At 40.2% G+C, this 18563-nt stretch overlaps 1 protein-coding gene across 2 annotated transcripts; it reads right to left on the minus strand.

Annotated features, from left to right (window-relative positions):
* Positions 1-4371: 4371 nt before the first annotated feature.
* LOC106577736 (uncharacterized) lies at positions 4372-18556 on the minus strand. 2 transcript variants are annotated; one of them, XM_014156056.2, is made up of 6 exons: positions 18333-18556; positions 12118-12150; positions 6722-6787; positions 6522-6596; positions 6240-6422; positions 4372-5180 (listed from the first exon to the last, which is right to left on the minus strand). In XM_014156056.2, exons 2-6 carry the CDS (start codon positions 12128-12130, stop codon positions 4843-4845), a joined length of 675 nt encoding a protein of 224 aa, XP_014011531.1. In that variant the 5' UTR covers positions 12131-12150; positions 18333-18556; the 3' UTR covers positions 4372-4842. The 2 variants fall into 2 exon arrangements, with proteins under 2 accessions (XP_014011531.1, XP_045557297.1); XM_045701341.1 differs by lacking the exon at positions 18333-18556 and adding an exon at positions 17018-17234 and having other exon boundaries at positions 4373-5180.
* Between the last annotated feature and the right edge of the window lie 7 nt (positions 18557-18563).

Consider the following 18563-nt stretch of genomic DNA (forward strand, 5'->3'; position numbering starts at 1 on the left):
CATTATGCCATTTATCAAAATTGGCCAGTTAAAGTCAACATCTGGCTTCAATAGAGGAGCTACAGTCTGTAGGGTTTTGGCGGTTCTCGTATCCTACATATTTTCCATTCTTTTTATCAAAGCCTGCTGTCAGTGATTTGAAGAAACTAAATAGATGGCGATTCGCTCTTATTAGGTTTCTCGGGCCTCAAGTAAAGGGGATTTCATGATTGCCTTTGTTTTAGGCCTTTTTTCTTCCGGGGTGGACCTTGCGGAGGCTCGTGAAACATGAAGCTCTTCCCTGAGCGCTCTCAGTAAACTACTGCAGTGTAAAGAGAGGAAAGGAGGGGAGGACGGAGTTACTTCAGCAAGACAGGAACAACCAGTTCTCTAACACAAACATGTGAGCACCTACAGGAACTTAACCCTGGGTGCAGTCAAACAGAGAAATGTAAAAGAATATGTTTACAGTTAATTTTGATCATCATTTCTCTGTTTTTACTAACCTTACCTCATGGATGTATTGTTTTATCACTACTCAATGCTTACATACTGTTTGTGATGTAACTACTTTTATCATGATCTTCTTGAAAATGAGACGCTACACATCAGGAGATTATTCTGCCTAAATATCTAAACAGAAAAGTACAGTGGCTAGTGAAAGTGTACACACTCTTTCTACTGATCTACACAACCTCAAATATGTATATTTTTTTATTACAACAGTGAATAATTTGGAATAAGATTCTACCAACCTTACAACTCTTAGGGCAACATATGTCCATTGCTTTTGACAAAATTGCCCAAGCTCATTTAGGAATCATTGATGAACAGCAATATTCAAACCTTGTCTCTGATTTTCAAGTCAGGACTAAGACTGGACCATTCAGGAACACCTCAACTTTTTCTCATGGTTAGGTTTTCAGAAGACCACGGCGGATTTTCCTTTAACCTTTTACCAGGGCTTTTCTCCTTATATATTTATTTTGATCCTGACAAACCCCCAGTCCCTGCTGTTGACAAGCATACTCATAACATGATGCTGCTACCACAATACTTGAAAATACAGAGGATCAACAACATTGCATTCACTCCACATTACTGGCCTATGTGACAAAGTGAAAAGAAGGAAGCCGGTGTTAAACAATCCACTCCAAATCATCCATTCTGTTTACAACAAGGCCGTTAAGTAATACTGCATGACAACACAGCAAATAAATACAATTTTTGGCCTAAATGAAAAACTACAGGTTTTGGTCAAATCCAATCCAATACAACACAGAGTGAAACCCTCTCTATTGTCATGTATTGAGGTTGCAGCATCATGTTATGGGTATGCTTGTCAACAGCAGGGATGGGGAGTTTGTCAGGATCAAAATAAATATGAAAAGAGCAAAGCCCAAGTGAAAAGTTGGGATAGAGTTGTATTTTTCAGCAGGTCGATTACAGAAATTGTAAACCCAAAGACACACCAGAATGGCTTTCCAAGAGATTTTGAGTGTTCCTGTCCATTCTTAGTCCTGACTTAAATCTGCTTGATAATCAGAGACACGGTTTGAAAATTGCTGTCCATCAATGATTCCCAACCGAAGTTAGCGCTTGAGCAATTTTGACTAAAATAATGTATATATGTTTCCCTAAGTTATAAAAAGTAGGTAGAATCTTATTAAAAAGTATTCACAGCTGTAATGGCCAAAGTTGCTCTCACCAAGTATTAAGTCTGGGGTGTGAAGACAAACACAATCAAGACATCTTGTTTTTTACATGTTCTTAGTAATTTGGAAAATGCTTAATCATTTTATTTTACTTTGAAAATGTTGAGGGGTTGTGTAGATCTGTAGGAAACAAATAAAATGTAATCCCTTATAGATAACATTTTACAGCAGCAAAATGTATAGACGGAGCGAGGGGTGTGCATACTTAATTAACTAGGCACTGTAAGCATTTTGTTTTTATCAATAAAACCAATCATAGCTTAATTATTTGGAAAAAAAAACACTGACAAATCCCATACAAATTGTCATCCATTTCCTAATCAAATGTTTTTCCTTGTGGTATGACATCCACAATCAACACACTGAGGCCAATTAGTGTGGGACATATAGGTTTGGATGTTCTTCAGACCGTGGGATTTACACACATATTGATGTGTGGAATAGAAACAGGTGTTCGGCTGTGCGTGTTTTTGTGTGTGTTTGTGTGTGCTTGTGTGTGTCAGGAGGGGGTTAAATGGGGGGGGGTTGTATTGAAAAGTCCTCTCCTAGACTCTTCAACGTGGTGGATTAGCTCCACCAGTTTCCCATGGATCCTCTTGCGCAGCCCCCTGCCTATTTGCATAAGGCACAGACAAGAGAGATATGACAAACAAACCTGGCACAGAGTACCGGCTGGCTTTTTCATTAACTCACTCCTCTCTGAAGAACCGTGCCGAACACCACCCAAACACACGGTCTCTCTCAAACTGTCACACCATCTTGCATTCAGACAACAGGGGGCGCTTTAACTCAGGAGACGGCAGAAGATACTGCCTGTCTGCTATAATGGGATCGGAGAATAGCTGTACAGCAAGTGTCAAATGACAAAGTCCGACCACAGTAGGCCTATTCTTTGTTCGATGATAGTGATTTGCTAGTGAAGGAATGTCACCAGCAGGATCCCCAGGAGGAGGAGGTGAGAGAGGTTGGTTTTCATTGTACTGCCATTTCCCCCAATTCCTTCTTTGTAGGAGACCTTGTCCTTATACCCCTGTACATCCTCCTTCACGGTGGTAATGTTCACCTTAAAACATCTTTACCATACAGTGTACATCACATAGCTGTGCTGCACTGCTGTCGGGCAGCCAAGTTCCTATCAAGGCCCAGATTTATGGCATGAGATGCATTCCTTGGCCGCGGTGGGGACCGTTTCGTTGAAATATGAGTGGAGATGCAGGGAACACAGTCGGAACACAAATGACAAGCTTCACTTCGACTTACCCCTTGTGCTGTTACTGTAAGTTATGTACAGTATATTTTGCTATAACTGGAGCAGGCGAAAACTGAAATGTTACAATGAGTGGAGTCAAACATGTAATATATTATAATACAGTAGTTGAATGTGTTTGGGTGAAAAACTATAGCATTTTTCTGTGTTATCGAACAGTCATCTTCAGAGGAGGAACTATTCCAGCTATGTGCCGTCTGTCCACCTCATCAGCACGGCTTGTCAGATGATAACCCCCCAAAAAAGAGTAACTGTAACCCAGCTGTCATGAAAACCTTTCAAGCGACCACAAAACCCTCTTTTGTTACTGCTGACATGCAGCTTTCACCCTCCTAAATTACATTGGGATTAAATATGTTAACCAAGACTCCTTCCCTCTCCCTCTCTACTCATGTCCAGTCAAATTGGATGCAAGTGTAGGCTGCAGGAGGAGAAAAGGAAAACCCAACTTGTTGGTATTATTCTGGAGCACAAATATGGCTGACAGATATTTGATTTATTTCACCTTTATTTAACCAGGTAGGCTAGTTGAGAACAAGTTCTCATTTACAACTGTGACCTGGCCAAGATAAAGCAAAGCAGTGTGACACAAACAACAACACAGAGTTACACATGGAATAAACAAGCGTACAGTCAATAACACAATAGGAAAAAAGAAAGTCTTTAATATACAGTGTGTGCAAATGGCGTGAGGAGGTAAGGCAATAAATAGGCCATAGTAGCGACGTAATTACAATTTAGCAAATTAACACTGGAGGGATAGATGTGCAGATGTGCAAGTAGAAATACTGGTGTGCAAAAGAGCAGAAAAGTAAATAAAAACAATATGGGGATGAGGTAGGTAGATTGGATGGGCTATTTACAGATGGGCTATGTACAGCTGCAGCGATCGGTTAGCTGCTCAGATAGCTGATGTTTAAAGTTAGTGAGGGAAATATAAGTCTCCAGGTTAAGCAATTTTTGCAATTTGTTGCAGTCATTGGCAGCAGAGAACTGGAAGGAAAGGCGGCCAAAGGAGGTGTTGGCTTTGGGGATGACCAGTGAGATATACCTGCTGGAGCGCATGCTACGGGTGGGTGTTGTTATCGTGACCAGTGAGCTGAGATAAAGAGGAGCTTTACCTAGCATAGATTTATAGATGACCTGGAATCAGTGGGTCTGGCGACGAATATGTAGCGAGGGCCAGCCGACTAGCACATACAGGTCGCAGTGGTGGATGGTATATGGGGCTTTGGTGACAAAACGGATGGCACTGTGATAGACTGCATCCAGTTTGCTGAGTAGAGTGTTGGAGGCTATTTTTTAAATGACATCACCAAAGTCGAGGATCGGTTGGATAGTCAGTTTTACGAGGTGCACCCGTGACCAGCTCGGAAACCGGATTGCACAGCGGAGAAGGTACGGTGGGATTCGAAATGGTCAGTGATCTGTTGGTCAGATATCAAGCGCATAGATTGAAAGTGGTGGTGTAGTTGGTTGTCCCTTTTTGTGATAAAGTATGTCAAACTGCATGACCCATTCACTTTACACACTATCAAACAATTTCTCTAACTGGCTTTATTTTGAATCAAACGGTAGAGTACAAAGAACGAAAGCACAACTGTAAATAAACACTTTTTCCTCTAATCGTTTTGAAGCAGGCATAATCAACCAGGCATGCCTTGAAAAGACAATTAAAGACAAAAAGAGTACTCCAAGATTAAATTATTTAAAGGTATACAGGTCCATTAATACTTTCGATCCACTTTTAATCGTTCAAGTTTCTCTGAAGATGTTTTCTCATCCCCCAAAAATGTAATCCACAGATTTAAAAAACAATCAACTAAAGCACCTGTGGGCTGCCTTTCATAATAGCTTCCATATGAGTATGACTACTGTTTCTTATCGTATAGTAGACTCTTCGAAACACAAATAAATAGGGTCATGACCTAACAAAAACAACCCCAAGCTCTTAAAGATCATCTCAATTCTGACGCATCCGTAGAACTTGAGGCCAACCGTTAACAGAAGAACCATAAGGATCCATATCAGAGAGGTAGAGAATGCAAACAGGTATAGAGTTTTGTTGCAGTACTCTGGGTTGGTGATGGTCTGGTTGTTGCTCCCACTGCAGAAGGTATGGTTATAGCTCTCGTTGGCAAAGGTCTGGTTGGAGCTCCCGTCGCTGAGGGTCGGGTTGTAACTTGTTGTTTGAAATACAGCGAAAACAACCCCACTACCTATAGTAGATAAAGTGGTAGGGAAATAAATGTATAAATATAATATATTTGTATTTATAATATTTTTATTGACAGAATCCAAGCCGGTGCCATACTACCACCATCAGTTGAAATTGGACTCACAGCTCTTGGATCATGGTGGATCCCTGAAACAAATTTCTTCCTTGTAAGGAGAGGAAACTATGTATCAAATTTGGAGACTCTAGGAGACTAGTGGGGTGTTTACATGCTGTTGGAGTTATCGGAAGTTTGGATTTCCGACTGGGAAATTTCACTTGAATGATCATCCAAGTCGTAATTACAAATGGGAAACTGAGAAAACTGACCTTTCACCACAGACCTTTCACCTTTTCAACCATATGGATAATGTAGCTAGTTGTACCTTATTTTCAATGTTAAGCAAGATAGCTAACTTTATTATTAGCAATGTAAGCTAGCTTATCAAGCTAGCTAAAATATACTGAACAAAAAATATAAAGGCAACATCCCGCAGGTGAAGAAGTCGGATGTGGAGGTCCTGGACTGGTGTGGTTACACGTGGTCTGCGGTTGTGAGGCCGGTTGGACGTACTGCCAAATTCTTTAAAACGACGTTGGAGGCGGATTATGATAGAGAAATTAACATTAAATTCTCTGGCAACAGCTCTGGTGGAAATTCCTGAAATTCCTGTTGTGTGACAAAATATGCCGCACCTGTCAGGTGGATGGATTATCTTGACAAAGTATAAAATGCTCACTAACAGGGATGTGAACAAATTTGTGCACATTTGAGAGAAATAAGCTTTTTGTGCGTATGGAACATTTCTGGGATCTTTGATTTCAGCTCATGAAAGATGGGACCAACACTTTACATGTTGCATATATATTTTTGTTCAATATACTGTATTTTTGTTCAATGTATAATAAACGTGTACATACAGCTTTTCATATAATAAACTATTATATACAAGACACAGGTAAGGGAGTGCCATGATTGTTCCTTGAAGGAAGGGAGAAAGGATGCATTTTCAAAATAAGTTCAAACAGTGCCACATATGTCTGGATTGGGAATCTCGCTCACCAGCAAAGAGGCAGAACACCAGAATGAGCAGACTGATCCTTATGACCCATGAGCAGAATCCTTGGCAGTCTTTGATCGTCATTAACATAGACAGTAACATCAGGACCACATAAAAACATCCCAACCCTATCAGGTAGATAGGGATGAAGAACATAACAGGGCAGTCATTGAAGCACTCAGCACCTAAAGATAGAGAGGTAAAGGAATTTTAGAAGGGTAGCTTTTGCATAATGGTTACGCAATGATGTTTTTGCGAAATGGTACTTCTTCACTACTACTTACCTATGACAAAGTGGACCAAGGGGATAACTGAAACAATAATTGTAACAATACAGCGGATGATGAGAGAGATCAATGCTGGGGGAATAAAGAACAAGGCATATCATCATTTTTCCCACGATGGAGATGCATTCACTATTTGTTTTTCATTATTGTCATTATTTGTACAAAGTGTATTTCATTTTAAAGTAACTTCTACTTACCTATAATAATATGGGCGTAGGGGATAAATAAACCGATACTGGTAATGATAATGACACTGATCCATTCTGGGGGAATACATGACAAGACTAATTAGCATTTTCATTAGTGTTATCAGCATTTTATATAACAATAAAAGATAGGTTCAAATGAAATCCCAAGTTCAAGAAACATTGGGAAATGTGATAATGCCTTCGAAGCCGGTGTTTGAAGGATATATTGGTGAAACTCCAAAAAGTTTAAAAAATGTAATTAAATAAAAAAGGATGTCACCTCATTTCACTAATATATCCTCCAAACACTGGCTTCGAAGGCATTATCACTTTTATACAGCGGGTTAACAACATATTCAAATAATGATGAATTTGTATTTGTTTAAGTGACATTTTCTAGTGACATTTATTTGGACACATCCATAACAATGAGCTATTGATGCACGATTTTACCTGGCATAGAAAATGTGCTCTCTCATCAGGACACTGTTGTTCAGAGGAGCTAGCCAACAACACAGCTAACACAATCCCTTCAAACTGAAGCTGGACAGTCTTCAAACTAGCTGCACTTTGTTTTGTTTTATGTTTTCTATTGATAGTTCTTTGTATATATCCATAAAAATGATGCTGATTCATGATTTCGACTGGCTGAGAAAAGCTGCCTACCTGTCTGTCTCATCCCCACTCCTGACACTTTCATTACTATGCGACAGCTGGAGATCGAATTTGAATATTGAAACAATGTTGCACATGTCAGAGAGACAGACATCAAGGTTTATACGAATATCCGCTGTTGAAAACTAAATGTTACAGTAGTTTAAAATAAATTAGACAATGTCTAGATGCTTTTTATAGTGGAGATCAAGTTTCTAAATTGCCTGGTTGGGCTGATGAGACAGTGGATTGTGCAGTCAGATGGAACAGCATAAAATAGGCATTTTAACGCCATAGATTTAGCCTGTGGTAACTTGTGGAATAGACACCGCCTGGAATGCGGTTTTAACCAATCAACATTCAGTATTAGACCCACCCGTTGTATAATTATGCTGTTCGCAAAGGGCCGGGGAAACAGCCCTTAGGAGGATGCTATTCACAATAAATCCCATGTTTAAGGGCTTTTATTGCTTTTATAAAACGGTTGCCAACATATAAAAAAAGATGAACAACATGATTTGATTAAAAACTTTATTTTAATCAGTAAATATATTTTTATTCATCCTAACACCATATGATATAGTCATGGCAAAAGTCAGTCGTTAGTTCTGAGATTCTGAAGTTGCTAGCCAAACATGCTGATTGCTATCCCAAAAAATGTATAATATGGTTAATGATTTTGATTGGCGATTTTGCAATTTTTCTAAGTCCCATCTAATGCCGGCTCCCTCCCTCTCCCGTCAGTTCCAAACGGTCCCACACTGTTACCAGATTCAATATGCCAGCAATTAGAGCCTAGGGACAATGCTACTAGCTAGCCAACTAAAGCTAACACACAATCACATCAAGCTGCTGAAATGACAGCAAACTGGGCCTTTTCATTTGCCATTTCCTGGATCCTGATAAATGAATTCGCCTGGCTCAGAGAAGCAGTCAGTCTCGTCCAAACATATTCATTCTCTATGGCATGATGGAGATCGCAGAAAATAAACTGCAACATTGCTGCGCAGGTCAGAGAATCTGAGCAGCAAGGTTTGGACAAACCCCAACTGTTGCTAACCAAATGCTAGCCTAGTAGCATGGGGAAATACATTTGACATTTTACAGGGAAGATTATGAATTGACTGGCTGGGCTGTGCGACAGTGAATGCACATTGATAATTCAAATGGAACTTTTAACAGCCATTACCTGGAAATTGTGGTGAATAACTCCCTGCTATCAATCAATACGCATCCAGGATCCAAACAACCCATTTTATAATATTGTATACAGTTTCTTAGCAGTGGCAAACCATAATTCTAGGACCTTCAGAGAGACCAAAAATCTTCCAATATGAAATATTTTAAAAAATCTAGAAAAATAACAGAAAACATAACATGCGCCCAACATTATATCTTCTGTAGTCGGGCCATTCTAGTTCTAGTGAAGGAAGAGCAATTATTTATGATTACATTATGAATGAATCAGACAGGCCTGGCGGCGCTTCGGGCTGGCACACACACAGAGACAGAACCGGCATGGACACAGCATAAAATAATGCACTGCATAAAATAATGCACTGTTTACACAACATATGGTAGCCAACAACACTATCAATAGCATCAACAACAGTGTCACATCAATGGTGACAGGCTCATGGTGCTGAAAGGACAGAGACCGTAATACCTGTGCACTCCATGGCACTGAAGGAGAGACCATTTTGGTCAAACACATAGACACGGCTGATAGACAGGAGACAGCAGTCACACACAACATCAAATAATGTTAAAGAATAAGCAGCCCATTCACTCCAGTGGTCCCCATGAAGTCAGAACAATACAAAAGCACCACCATTCCATGTCCCAAAATAAATTGACAAACCAGCTAGTACTTCCATTTGATCACTTTCATCACACTAACCATTCATCTAAAGTTTAAATGCTAAAATGTTTCACAGTCATTATTTTCAAAGAGATAGCTAACAGCAAGCAAACTGCAACAAAAAACAGTGCAACTCACCAGATTATGATCATTTGTAAACAATATTTGAAAGAAGTGATGCTAAAGAATGTGCAACAACATCCACCTTGAAGATGATAACAGCTGCTGCAGCCGCTGTCGCCATTGTCACACTACTACAACACAAGCTAGTGAACGTTGTTAGCGTTAGCGTGGGAAAACTACTGCTTGGAACACAAATGATTTTCTATTGTGCTCGCTTCTTCTTCTTCTTTAAGGTTTTATGGCAGACTACAACCTATTAGTGCAGTGGTTCTCAATCCTGGTCCTGGGGACCCAAAGGGTGCACATTTTTGTTTTTGCCCTAGCACTACACACCTGATTCAAATCATCAAAGCCTTTGTGTATTAGTGTATTGCCACCACCTACTGTATTGGCTGTTATCAGCCTGCTATTCTGTATTATGAATTCATTACCTCTTGCACTCTCAGTAGTGAGTTGTCTAGGCCTTCGTAGATACGTCTCTTTAAAAAAAAAAAAAAAATCCCATCCATTGCAATTCAAAATGTGATTGGTTCATTCCACTGTCACTCCAAAATTCTGCTCTAACACAGAAGCTGGACAGAGGCCTTCTGTCCAGCTTCTGAAGACCTAGCCAATGGCTGGCTGAGCTACCTATAGTTTTCTACCCAGAAACCACCAAAGAAAATGCCGACTGGAGAATTTTTCCTTTTCAGTGTTAACCCTTCTCTTTCCAACACAAACTGAAGAGATGAAATCTGAAAATTATTACAATTACTGTGAAGATGAAATGGAAATTAAAACTAAATGTATGTAAAACATATACATTTTAAGAAATCCTTAGGCCTTTTCTGAAGGCCTAGAAGGCCCTGACAGTTCGCCACTTACCGTATAGACCCCTCAAACTCAACAAGTTCCACAATGTTTTTTCATTGTTACCCTCTAAATCAATCAGGGACTGATTTAGACCTGGAACACCAGGTGGGTGCAATTAATTATCAGGTAGAACAGAAAACCAGCAGGCTCTGGACCTACGAGGGTAAGAGTTGAATACCCCTGGTATAGACCCTTGCTATCTATATCTTAGCTATGCCCCCCGGTGGGAGACCTCTGACATTAAAAATATGCTACTGTAGCTAGCTACAGTGCCTTCAGAAAGTATTCACACCCCTTGACCTTGACCTAAATCAATAATGTTGTTTTGTTACAGCCTGAATTTAAAATGGATTAAATCAAGATTTTTATTCAGTGACCTAAAAACAATATCCCATAATGTCAAAGAGGATTTATGTTTTTAAAAATTTGTACAAATTAATAAAAAAGAAAAGCTGAAATGTCTTGAGTGAATACGTATGCAACCCCTTTGTTTAGGCAAGCCTAAATAAGTCCAGGAGTAAACAGTAACATAATCACATAATAATAAATTGCATGGATTGTGCAATAATAGTGTTTAACATGGTTTTTCAATGACTACCTCGACTCTATACCCCACACATACAATTATCTATAAGGTCCCTCAGTTGAGCAGTACATTTCAAACGCCAATTCAACCACAAAGATCACAAAGACCAAATATTCCAAAACATGCATCCTGTTTGCAACAAGGCACTAAAGTAATACTGCAAAAAAATTTGCCAAAGTAATTAACTTTTTGTCCTGAATACAAAGTGTTACTGTAAGTTTGGGGCAAATCCAATATGACACATTACTGACTACCACTCTCCATATTTTCAAGCATAGTGGTGGCTGCATCATGTTATGGGTATGCTTGTAATTGTTAAGGATTGGGGAGTTTTTCAGGATAAAAAATAAACGGAATGGAGTTAAGCACAGGCAAAATCCTAGAGGAAAACCCGGTTTTGTCAGCTACCCACCAGCCACTGGAAGATTAATTCACCTTTCAGCAGGACAATAACCTAAAACACAAGGCCAAATATACACTGGAGTTGCTTACCAAGAAGACAGTGAATGTTCCTGAGTTGCCGAGTTACAGTTTTGACTTAAATCTACTTGAAAATCTATGGAAAGACCTGAAAATGGTTGTCTAGCAATGATCAATAACATATTTGACAGAGCTTGAAGGATTTTGAATAGAATAATGGGCAAATGTTGCAAAATCCAGGTGTGGAAAGCTCTTAGAGACTTACCCAGAAAGACTCACAGCTGCAATCGCTGCCAAAGGTACTTCTGTAAAGTATTGACTCAGGGGTGTGAATACTTACAGTACCATTCAAAAGTTTGGACACACCTACTCATTCAAGGGTTTTTCTTTATTTTACTATTATCTACATTGTAGAATAATAGTGAAGATATCACAACTATGAAATAACACATAGTATCCAAAAAAAGTGTTAAACAAATCAAAATAGATTTTATATTTGAGATTCTTCAAAGTAGCCACCCTTTGCCTTGATGACAGCTTTGCACTCTCTTGGCATTCTCTCAATCAGCTTCATGAGGTAATCTAGTCACCTGTAATGCATTTCAATTAACAGGTGTGCCTTGTTAAAAGTTAATTTGTGGAATTTCTTTCCTTCTTAATGTGTTTGAGCCAATCAGTTGTGTTGTGACATGGTAGGAGTGGTATACAGAAGATAGCTCTATTTGGTAAAAGGTCAAGTCCATATTATGGCAACAACAGCTCAAATAAACAAAGAGAACCGACAGTCCATCATTACTTGAAAACATGAATGTCAGTCAATCCTGATTTCAAGAACTTAGAAAGTTTCTTCAAGTGCAGTTTCAAAAACCGTCAAGCCACAGGGCAAGGGTCTAGAATACAGGTACGCACCTTTAAAGTCCATTGTGAGAGAAGCACACAGACCTGAAAGAAGACACAGGCAATGTAAAATACCCATCATAGCGTACTACATACTTAAATTGCATACTGTTTACTCATCGTCTATTAATTTAACACGTACTGTTAAGTAAAAAGTTAGTAGTATGCAATAGAGGCAACGCAGTAGTGCCTCTTGATTGTCTTAGGTGAGGTGGGGCCGACTGCGGGTGGATTTTTCTTCGCATTAACCCACATTAACCAGCATGATAATAGCTAATTTCAAATTTGATTAATTTCTCTAAACTTTGAATAGAATAGGAATTTAGTTATAGGCCTACTCAGGCTGGTTATAGGCGGACTATCACATTTGACCTATACCGTAGTAGACTATATAGCCCATCTATCCTATTTTAAAATGACAGAAGACAGAAACAGATACGGTACTTTGGTTCCAGTTCAACATATATATATTTTTTATATTTTTTTACCACTTTTTTTCTCCCCAATTTCATGGTATCCAATTGGTAGTAGTTACAGTCTTGTCTCATCGCTGCAACTCCCGTACGGACTCGGGAGAGGTGAAGGTCAAGAGCCATGCGTCCTCCGAAACACAACCCAACCAAGCCGCACTGCTTCTTGACACAATGCCCATCCAACCCGGAAGCCAGCCGCACCAATGTGTCGGAGGAAACACCGTACACCTGACGACCGTGTCAGCGTGCACTGCACCCAGCCAGCCACAGGAGTCGCTAGTGCGCAATGAGACAAGGATATCCCTGCCGGCCAAACCCTCCCTAACCCGGACGACGCTGGGCCAATTGTGCGCTGCCCCATGAGCCCCCCGGTCGCGGCCGGCTGCGACAGAGCCTGGACTCAAACCCAGAATCTCTAGTGGCACAGCTATCACTGCGATGCAGTGCCTTAGACCACTGTGCCACTCGGGAGGCTGCAGTTCAACATATTTATTAGTGAAACCAAAGTGCTGTAACATACAGTACCATTCAAAAGTTTGGACACACCTACTACACTGTAGAATAATAGTGAAGACATCACAACTATGAAATAACACATATGGAATCATGTAGTAACCAAAAAAGTGTTAAACCAATTAAAATATATTTTAGATTCTTCAAAGTAGCCACCCTTTGCCTTGATGACAGCTTTGCACACTCTTGGCATTCTCTCAACCAGCTTCACCTGGAATGCTTTTCCAATAGTTTTGAAGGAGTTCCCACCTATGCTGAGCACTTGTTGGCTGCTTTTCCTTCACTCTGCAGTCCAACTCATCCCAAACCATCGCAATTGGGTTGAGGTCGGGTGATTGTGGAGGCCAGGTCATCTGATGCAGCACTTCATCACTCTCCTTCTTGGTCAAATAGCCCTTACACAGCCTGGAGGTGTGTTGGGCCATTGTCCTGTTGAAAAACAAATTATAGTCCCACTAAGCACAAACCAGATGGGATGGCGTATTGCTGCAGAATGCTGTGGTAGCCATGCTGTTTAAGTGCCTTGAATTCTAAATAAATAATTGACAGTGTCATCAGCAAAGCAGCCCCACATCTCCTCCTCAATGGTTCACGGTTGGAACCAAAAATCTCACATTTGGACTCATCAGACCAAAGGACAGATTTCCACTGGTCTAATGTCCATTGCTCGTGTTTCTTGGCCCAAGCAAGTCTCTTCTTATTATTAGTGTCCTTTAGTATTGGTTTCTTTGCAGCAATTAATCCACGAAGGCCTGATTCACGCAGTCTCCTCTGAACAGTTGATGTTGAGATGTGTCTGTTACTTGAACTCTGTGAAGCATTTATTTGGGCTGAAATTTCTGAGGCTGGTAACTCTAATGAACTTGTCCTCTGCAGCAGAGGGCCATCATAGCGCTTGATGTTTCTTGATAGCACTGTCTATAGATCTGTCTATTTGAGAGTGATTACATTTTTCCAGCCCTATCCCTCAGCTGTTCACCAAAACAGGTTTGTAATTGTTTGAACTACAGATTGCCCCTTTATTGCTCCCAGTCATAAAAGTAACACACACAGTAATAATGAATGATAGTTCCAAAGTCCTCCCAGTGTTGGTGCCACCGTTTCCATGTAATAAATCTGTGCAGCTCTCCTTTGAATATCGAAATCCCGATGTGGCCCTCGAGACAAAAAGTTTGCCCACCCTTGGGCTAGATGCTTCACAAATTATTCATTATGTTAGTGCATTATAAATGCTTCAGGGTTTAATGCATTTTTATTCACTCTTTTAACGGACTGAATTGACAAAATAAGCTGTCTCAGAAAAAGGTCAGTTCTATCAATATGCCTTAAAGAGGCTTTTCTGCCCATATCAGATATGTCTATGTCCTGGGATTTTTTGGGGTTTCTTACAACCTCATGCTAATCACATTAGCCTACGTTAGCTCAACCGTCCCACGGATGGGACACCGATCTTGAAGAAGTTTTAATTAAAGAGGCTATACATAACTTTCCCAAGATAGGCTTGCTTTTTAACCTTCCATATTTATCTTTAAATTAAATGTTATTGTTCATAGAATCATAGTATATGGGGATAGGCGGTGATTTGAGACTCTGCATTTAAGTTTTACGGTAATTCAAAAATTCTAGAGCGCATAAATAACTTGGTAGGTTTGGCGCTACTGTAGCTTGGGTCTCCAAATTTCATCCCTACAAGTGATAAGGACATAATTTAAATTCTGCATAACGGCACCGCATTTCATACTTCACTGTGGGAAAGGGGAATAAATACCTGTCGTGTTGACATGCTTTTTAGTTTGTTTCCATATGACTGGTTTCATATTTGTTTCCAGCGATCATAAGGTAAAATAGATATAAAACAATTGTCATTCATATTTACAAACCCCGTATCCAAACGGATTACTAATTTACCTACAGTGCCTTCGGAAAGTATTCAGACCCTTTGACTTTTTCCACATTTTGATACGTTACAGCCTTATTCTAAAATGTATTAAATTATATGTTTTCCTCATCAATCTACACTCAATATCCTATAATGACAAAATGAAAACAGGTTTTAAGAAATTTGTGCAAATTTCTAAATAAATAAATTGAGCTCAGGTGCATTCTGTTTCCATTGATCATCCTTGAGATATTTCTACAACTTGATTGAAGTCCACCTGTGGTAAATTTAATTGATTGGACATGATTGGGAAAGGCTATATAAGGTTATATATAAGGTCCCACAGTTGACAGTGCATGCCCGAGCAAAAACCAAGCCATGAGGTTGAAGGAATTGTCTGTAGAGCTCCGAGACAGGATTGTGTCGAGGCACAAATCTGGGGAAGGGTACCAAAACATTTCTACAGCGATGAAAGTCCCCAAGAACACAGTGGATGGCCCCCATTATTTTTAAATGGAAGATGTTTGGAACCACCAAGGCTCTTCCTGAAGCTGGCCGCCCGGCCAAATTGAGCAATTGGGGGAGAAGGGCCTTGGTCAGGGAGGTGACCAAGAACCCAATGTTCACTCTGACAGAGCTCCAGATTTCCTCTGTGGAGATGGGAGAACCTTCCAGAAGGACAACCATCTCTGCAGCACTCCACCAATCAGGCTTTGGAGTTTGCCAAAAGGCACCTAAAGACTCTCAGACCATGAGAAACAAAATTGTTTGGACTGATGAAACCAAGATTTAACTCTTTGGCCTGAATGCCAAACGTCACGTGTGGAGGAAACCTGGCCCCATTCCTACGGTGAAGCATGGTGGTGGCAGCATCATGCTGTTGTGATGTTTTTCAGCGGCAGGGACTGGGAGACTAGTCAGGATTGAGGAAAAGATGAATGGAGCAAAGTACAGAGAGATCCTTGATGAAAACCTGCTCCAGAACGCTCAGGATCTCAGACTGGGGCCAACGTACACCTTCCAACAGGACAATGACCCTAAGCACACAGCCAAGACAACACAGGAGTGGCTTTGGGACAAGTCTCTGAATGTCCTTGAGTGGCCCAGCCAGAGCCCAGACTTGACCCCGATTGAACATCTCTGGAGAGACCTGAAAATAGCTGTGCAGCAACGCTCCCCATCCAACCTGACAAAGCTTGAGAGGATCTGCAGAGAAAAATGGGAGAAACTCCCCAAATAAAGGTGTGCCAAGCTTGTAGCATCATACCCAAGAAGACTCGAGCCTGGAATCGCTGCCAAATGTGCTTCAACAAAGTATTGAGTAAAAGGTCTGAATACTTATGTAAATGTGATATTTCCATTTTCTTTTTTTTAATATACGTGTAAAAATGTATAAAACCTGTTTTTGCATTGTCATTATGGGGTATTTGGTGTAGATTGATAAGAGAAAAAAGGCTGTAAGGTAACTAAATGTGGATAAAATCAAGGGGTCTGAATACTTTCCCAATGCTCTATAGTTCTTATCAATAGCAATTGTCAATTTATACATTTCTGTGCATGGAGAATGGTATTATTTCTATCTGGAGAAAAATAAATCCACTTGGAACTGACAGGTTGCTCGACCTTATTCATGGTTTCCTCACCTGTAAAGTCAAATTCAGATTACGGTATATCTGTAGACACAAATCCACCACACCTTCATTGATTCGATCGCCACTGCCAACAAATAGCTAGTGAATAGCATGCTATTCTCATGCTTAAGTTCAAGGTCCGGAGAGAGAAAAGTGCATAAAAAGGGAATTCCATTCCATTTACGAGTTCTTAACTCAGGTCGGAATTCCCCCCCATTATAAATTGATCAGTTATATTCTTCAAGAATCAATGTTTATATATAATTCATTCAAGTCCAAAAATGGAAAAATGGATAAAGAGGCTACACATAACTTTCCTAAGATATGCTTTCTTATTTTAACTTTCCATTTATATTTCTTGAAATCAACTTTTATTGTTGATACATGCATAAACACCATCTGTAGTCCTCTCTTACCTGATAAAGCAACAGAATCCTTTAGGTGAAGACAGACCAAAATAACTGCTACTGAGTGCCTCTGACTGGATTGTCTGTAACGGTCTTGTACTTTTTTTGTTAGAAGACTTACAGCCACGATCTTATTGGCATTTCTTAGTTTTAATTTTCATGGGAGGAACCGCCCTAGCACTCCAATTGGCTTATTTGTCTCAAAGACTTGAACTATGACTAGCCCTATCTGATTTGATGATATTTTGCCAGAGTCTAACCAGGCAATAAAGGAACGTTAGAAAAACAACTGCACCAGAAAATGTTGATGAGCAGGTAGGGCTAAAAAATATATATAAATAAATTGGTAGCACTTGTCGCACACACAACGCCATACACACTGTCTACCATATGCCCGGTACAGCTGAAACCGGGTTTCATCCATGAAGAGCATAGCTTCCCTGAGACGGTTTCTGACAGTTTGTGCAGAAATTCTTCGGTTGTGCAAACCCACAGTTTCATCAGCTGTCCGGGTGGCTGGTCTCAGATGATCCCGCAGGTGAAGAAGCTGGATGTGGAGGTCCTGGGCTGGCGTGCTTACACGTGGTCTGCGGTTGTTAGGCCAGTTGGACATACTGCCAAATTCTCTAAAATGACATTGGAGGTGGCTTATGGTAGAGAAATGAACAATACATTCTCTGTCAACAGCTCTGGTGGACATTCCTGCAGTCAGCATGCCAATTGCACGCTCCCTCAAAACTTGATACATCTGTGGCATTGTGTTGTGTGACAAAACTGCACATTTTAGAGTGGCCATTTATTGTCCCCAGCACAATGATCATGCTGTTTAATTAGTTTCTTGATATGCCACACCTGTCAGTTGGATGGCTTATCTTAACAAATGTGTGCACAAAATTTGAAAGAAATAAGCTTTTTGTGCGTATGAAACATTCCTGGGATCATTTATTTCCGCTCATGAAACATGAGACCAACACTTTACATGTTGGGTATATATTTTTGTTCAGCATACATTTAAAATTGTACAGTCTCCTTAAAAATGTCAGGTTTGTAATGATGACATACAAGAGATCTGTCATGGATTCATTGCTATGATCATTGATCTCCTGAAGAAGCTATTTTTCTGTGCCCTGAAATGTTTGGATATACTTGTAAAGTTACAAGGTTGTTAGCTAGCTAGCCAATGATGTCACATGACTGAACAAAGTGTAAACAAACGGTTAACGACACGTGAGTAGTTTTAGAACGGCCCACGACATGGTTTATGAACGTAAAATGCGGTCCTGGAGATTCGCTATAGGAAGAAAAATGATCTGACCCATATTACCGGAGGAACATTGTTGACCTGGTTGGGCGAGAAGCAGGCTGTTTTTGCTGTAGTAGCGGTGCACCCACGACGCCAACAAATCTGCACACCCTTGTTTCTGTACGGCACTTGGACACAACGGTACAGCGAAACCTTATCATTAAAACTTTTGAGCCCCGTGGGCAGGTGTCCCTTGGGTTGGTGCCTTTCTGCCAAACACTTCTCCAAAACCAATGTGGGCACAAAAAGACT

The sequence above is a fragment of the Salmo salar genome, chromosome ssa18, assembly GCF_905237065.1.
Source record: "Salmo salar chromosome ssa18, Ssal_v3.1, whole genome shotgun sequence".
NCBI classification, from domain to species: Eukaryota; Metazoa; Chordata; class Actinopteri; order Salmoniformes; family Salmonidae; genus Salmo; species Salmo salar.

Bases quoted from the DNA above. Each gene is read 5' to 3' on its own strand.
- LOC106577736 (XM_014156056.2), bottom strand. The intron at 6,597-6,721 runs GTAAGTAGAAGT...TTATTCCCCCAG, and splicing joins CTACGCCCATATTATTATAG to CATTGATCTCTCTCATCATC. The intron at 5,181-6,239 runs GTGAGCGAGATT...TATCTACTATAG, and splicing joins GGTGTTCTGCCTCTTTGCTG to GTAGTGGGGTTGTTTTCGCT.